This window comes from Neoarius graeffei, chromosome 3 (assembly GCF_027579695.1).
Source record: "Neoarius graeffei isolate fNeoGra1 chromosome 3, fNeoGra1.pri, whole genome shotgun sequence".
Lineage (NCBI taxonomy): Eukaryota > Metazoa > Chordata > Actinopteri > Siluriformes > Ariidae > Neoarius > Neoarius graeffei.
Window position 1 is genome coordinate 27,665,362 of NC_083571.1, and position 5,708 is coordinate 27,671,069.

The 5,708-nt window shown below is 39.1% G+C and overlaps 1 protein-coding gene across 1 annotated transcript; it reads left to right on the forward strand.

Moving 5' to 3' along the window:
- Positions 1-393: 393 nt before the first annotated feature.
- Positions 394-5,250, forward strand: LOC132882531 (C-type lectin domain family 4 member M-like). Its single transcript, XM_060915632.1, has 5 exons — positions 394-415; positions 1,584-2,186; positions 4,039-4,163; positions 4,305-4,414; positions 5,109-5,250. Exons 1-5 carry the CDS (start codon positions 394-396, stop codon positions 5,248-5,250), a joined length of 1,002 nt encoding a protein of 333 aa, XP_060771615.1.
- The last annotated feature ends 458 nt before the right edge of the window (positions 5,251-5,708 follow it).

Below are 5,708 nucleotides of genomic sequence, written 5' to 3' on the forward strand. Positions count from 1 at the left end.
TTGTCAAGATCCAAAAAAGTAGTCACACACCCGATTAAATTCAAGTACATTATAATCTTGTGGGAAGATCATCCATGGATGTATGCATCTGTAATTTCTTTCAGTGCTATACAATTTTCAAATTATTGCCCATCACTTGCAAAGGCAACTCAGAAATCAGATATTCATTGCAAAGATTAATTCACCACGATTGTTTGGGCCTGTGATGTCATCACTACAACCAGTAGAACCCGAAATTAGTCTCCATTATAAAATTACATGGAGAAACAATGAATATACATTATTTAAATGTGTACATCGGTCTTGTGTAAATGAACTGAGTTGCATTTACACAGTTTGTTTTCGGAAACCAAGCAGGATTTGATCGTCGTCGAATAAAAGTTAATCACAATCATGGGGTTTGTGAGGATGTTGTGTAATGAGCCAGTCAGTGGAATTTAAGCTATCCCAGTGAGGTGAGGCAGTGTGGAAGTTCCCAAGTGGTGGGAGTGCTGAGCCTTGGGTCCCTTAAGATGTGGAAGGAGCCTTTCCATCTTCCCAGCGAGTGAGTGCATTGTCTAAGCCAGTGTTTCTCAAAATTTTTCAGACCAAGGACCACTTTGTCCCAAAAAAAAATTTCAGGGACCACCTGTCAACACCCCCCCGGCCCACACAACACACACACACACACACACACACACAATACAGAGATGTGTACTATTAGGTGTTTTTAACTGAAAAAATTATGGTTAACTAAATACATTAAAGGCCTATCCATTCCATATCCTCCGTGGTTTTTAAAGGCAAAAGTATGGAAGTTTAAAATTCAGCAAACAGTTAATCAGAACATTTCATATCAATAGTTCAAAATTGTTCAAAATTAGGAGGAACATGAATGAACTCTTAACTGAACCTGTCAGCCACTTCTCCATCCTTGTTGTTTCACTTTCAGTAAATTAAAAAAATCGCCACGAACACGAGCTAGTTAGGATTAGCCTATTATATGTTCAGAATTTTCGTTTGCTTGTTTTCAGGCCTGCCTGCCTGGTTGCCTTTGAGGCAGAGATTTGTGAGGTGACTGTTGCCTAGAGACGAGAGGCGGAATAAGAGCACATGCACACTACAAGTCTTATGTGGTGCAAATTCAGATGCAGAACGCTTTTTAAATAATAACAATGATGAAATTACAGGGTCGTTTGATTGCCGTTAAAAACAAGATTGGATAAATTTAACTTTCTAATAATGTTACAAAGCATGTGCTAGCTTATCTTGAAAACGCTGACTACATTTGTAGATCACCTCGCGGACCACTTGAGGTATCTCGCGGACCACACTTTACGAAACACTGGTCTAAGCTGGTATCTGGGCGCAAACACAAAGCATTAGGGAGTACATTTGTTTAATATGTGTTTCCTTTTACCCTATTATCGAAAGGATGGCAATATTTATGTCATTCACTACATGATATAATCTATATATTTTACCAAGAGCTATAACTTACGCCATGGTGTAACCTCATGACTCTTCTCAGATTAACTTCTGAACAATAGATGTACAAATATAAAAAGTGATTACATTACTTAGATTACTTAATTTCTCTCTAGTTACAGGTATCAACCCTGCAGGGATGAAATGCTACAGACTTACTGCAGTGTGTGTGGTGTTGCTGTGTGTTCTACTGCTGATTGCCGTCACAGTGATGTGGATCAAATTCAACAACCTTAATACAGAAAAAGACCAGTTACAAACCAGTTACAACAACCTGACTAAAGAGAAAGACCAGTTACAAACCAGTTACAACAACCTGACTAAAGAGAAAGACCAGTTACAAACAAGGTGCACCACCCTGATTAAAGAGAAAGACCAGTTACAGACCAGGTACAACACCCTGACTAAAGAGAAAGACCAGTTACAGACCAGGCACAACACCCTGACTAAAGAGAAAGACCAGTTACAGACCAGTTACAACACCCTGACTAAAGAAAAAGACCAGTTACAGACCAGGTACAACACCCTGACTAAAGAGAAAGACCAGTTACAGACCAGTTACAACACCCTGACTAAAGAAAAAGACCAGTTACAGACCAGGTACAACACCCTGACTAAAGAGAAAGACCAGTTACAGACCAGTTACAACACCCTGACTAAAGAGAAAGACCAGTTACAGAAACAAAAAGACGAATTTCAAAAACAGATTATTAATTTGGGTGAGTATATGTTTTAAATATGCTCAGTGATTGTAACAGATCTATGGATATGAACTGCTCTGAGTCAGACAGAGAACATGGATTATGTGCAGTAATGTCTTTAAAGGTTTGTTTCCATGAAAACCATAGTCCCCAGGTCTAAATTTTTATTCAGCGAGTGACAGTGGATTACACTCTTCATCTCATTAAACACAGTAGGAGCACAACCTGTGCGGCCAAGGCTAACTCATGGCAGCTTTCAATATTGTACCACTTCACCCTGATTTCCTGCTATCTGTTCAGAGTATATTGGAAAAGCAAATTTTATTCATTCTAAGCTTCAAGAGTTTTCCAACACTCTAGGTCAAGCTCTATACTGGATCCTCTTTCATGTATGTATATCACACACTATTCATCCTTCACATAATGGATGATTTCCTCATCATTTCTCACCACTGACCTTGTCTACTCTCCTCTTCTGTTGGCCTCTTGATTCTTGACTCGGCCTTCAGCAATTTTGGCATTCTCATACAAAGCAATTTTACAACTCTCCACCTCTTCAGAATTTCTCTGTATAGGTTTAGAAATAATATCCTTCCGCATCTCCCTCCCGCAAGTCAGCACAACCATATCATTCTTGCCCTGTCTGAATTTGTTAACGTTCCACATTTTACAAAACTTCAACTTCTTTGAACTACCTTAACTACACAATACAGATTATATCGCTGGTGAACCCTTTGATTTGCTGCTTCCTCAGTGTCTCCTCATCAGTTCTGTTTTTACTGAACACTGGAATGGCTTTTCCTTCTTTTATCAGGATGAGGTTTGATAGACCAAAAACTTGCAAGTCCACATCGAGGCTCATCCAATCACTGGCTTTGGTCAGTATATATAGGAGGTCATTGGTTTGCCTCTCCATGGCCTGTTGAATTTATTCACTTACACAATGAATCTTCCACCTTGTAGGAACTTTATCCCATAATGATCTCCTCCCTCATCAAAGGGCATGAATGGACAGGGAATGTAATTTTGATTTACTCTGATAGCTTGGCTATCATACACATTATTAATAAAGGAGAGTAAAAATCCTGAAACATTATGTCCTTCCTTTGCTCGCTCACATCCTGGGCCACACAAAGATGATCACTGACATCCTTGTCTGATACTTACAAACAATACATTCAGCCTTTTCCACAGCAGTTTCTGTAATTTCAACTTCTGAGATAATTTGAATATACATCACAAAAAATGTTGGTTCAATACACGATCCAAACCTTTCTGATCTCATCCTCCTCAATTAAGACACAATAATGTTTACCTTCAAGCCCAGCATGATTGTGCAACAGGAAAAAATGTCCCTCTACTAATTAAAAGTGAATTCTCAGGGTTTTTTTTTTTTAGTCCTAATGCTCAAAAACTATCACCTCCAACTTTCTGTCAGTGTTTCTGTCTGTTCTCATTGATGTTATGGACAAGCTTAAAGTCTACTTCAAGCTAAAATCTATGAAAAACTTAAAATTTTACCGATTTTTTTAATTTAAATTTACTCCCTTTACTGAACCTCACAGATGCAACTCACCTGTAACTTCTAAATAGTGCCTGAGTCTGTAGTTTCTGTACATCTAAGGTCTGAATACTGACATGCACAATTTCTGTATTAAAATGTGACCCAACTCTGAACACAGCCTTAAATGTATTTTTCTGTGGTCAGTTTAATGTTTCAAAGCGAGATATTTCAACTACAGTACTTACTACATCTCAACTGAGGTGAAAATATGTACTGAGAGCAGTACAATGTACAGTGTCATCAATATCGAAGCTTAAATAATTGAGAATTATTCTCCCTTTTTTCATTAAAATGGTCTGGGTCCAGGATGGACTTATTTCAGTTCCAGTTTTTACTACATCTCGCAAATAAAGAAGAGCTGGACTGAGAGCAGACAGGACTGCAGAGAGCGAGGAGCAGACCTGGTGATTATAAAGAGCAGAGAGGAACAGGTGTGTGTGTGAGAGAGAGAGAGAGAGAGAGAGAGAGAGAGAATACAAATGAGAACAGTATCTGTATTCATATTGTGCTTTTATAAATATAGCAGATCACATGTAGAGAGAAATACTTTGATATTGTTCTCTCCATCACAGGAGTTTATCCTGAACTTTCTGGGCAGCAGCAGAAGGGCTTGGATTGGTCTGAGTGACAGAGATACAGAGGGAGAGTGGAAATGGGTGGATGGTACACCACTGACCACTGTGTAAGAGACTTGTATTTATCTGTATATATTCCAAAATATCTTCCCATTTTGCAGAGTGCTACTACTATGAGGCCATCTACTGCATTTAATCACAGTCATAATGTGACAAGGTGATCATCTGCTGATTGATAATTTGATACTACATTAAACTAAATGCTGAAATAATATAATTCCCAGGGGTGGCACGGTGGTGTAGTGGTTAGCGCTGTCGCCTCACAGCAAGACGGTCTGGGTTCGAGCCCCGTGGCCGGTGAGGGCCTTTCTGTGTGGAGTTTGCATGTTCTCCCCGTGTCCACGTGGGTTTCCTCCGGTTTCCCCCACAGTCCAAAGACATGCAGGTTAGATTAACTGGTGACTCTAAATTGACCATAGGTGTGAATGTGAGTGTGAATGGTTGTCTGTGTCTATGTGTCAGCCCTGTGATGACCTGGTGACTTGTCCAGGGTGTACCCCGCCTCTTGCCCGTAGTCAGCTGGGATAGGCTCCAGCTTGCCTGCGACCCTGTAGGACAGGATAAAGCGGCTAGAGATAATGAGATGAATATAATTCCCTTTTATATTCTCATCACAACAATATTACCTGCTGTGATCGTTAAGAATCTCAGTTAACATGGGCTAATCCGTTGATTTACAAATGTGTGGAATTGAATTTCAATGAACACTGATCTGTTTCTACGTATTTCTCTGCTTTTCAGGTACTGGCTTGATGGAGAACCGAATAATGCAGGTGATGAGGACTGCGCTGAGAATTTGTATAGTTCAGATAAGAAAGGGTGGAACGACTTGCCATGCTCTCAAAATCAATTATGGATCTGTGAGAAAAGGGTTTTTTCATAATTAAGGAACAGTCCAGTAAATATTCACAAATCAAGCTGAATTTATGGAGTGATTGAGTTCATTTTTTAATCATATGTAATGCTTAAAACGATCGCCAGAAGGCAGCTTTACACAATTCTGGAAATACAGAAATGCAGTTGTAACTATATTAGCCTCAGCACCCTTCTTGTATTCTCTGGTCCTATCATGTAAAACTAAGGGTGTGATCACGAAGACTTTGTGTTGTGAAAATTTTGTGTTCTATATTGCATTTATAATAATTTGTTTTCAAGGAATTGCCTGCTTTTTTTTAATCCACCCTTTTCTCCTTAGCTCAAATGTAATAGCTTGCTAATTAAGTTTAAATTTAACCACAATTACTGGAATAACATTAATAAGGATCTCTGCAAGCGATGATGTTCACAAGTAATGCTCCCAGTGTCGATTTTTGTGTGTGTCGATTTTTATATGCTGTGTAG

Coding starts and splice junctions, on each gene's coding strand:
- LOC132882531 (XM_060915632.1), top strand. CDS start 394: ATGGGGTTTGTGAGGATGTTGT. Junction 416..1,583: donor GGGGTTTGTGAGGATGTTGT/GTAATGAGCCAG, acceptor ATTTCTCTCTAG/TTACAGGTATCAACCCTGCA. Junction 2,187..4,038: donor AAAACAGATTATTAATTTGG/GTGAGTATATGT, acceptor GTCTGGGTCCAG/GATGGACTTATTTCAGTTCC.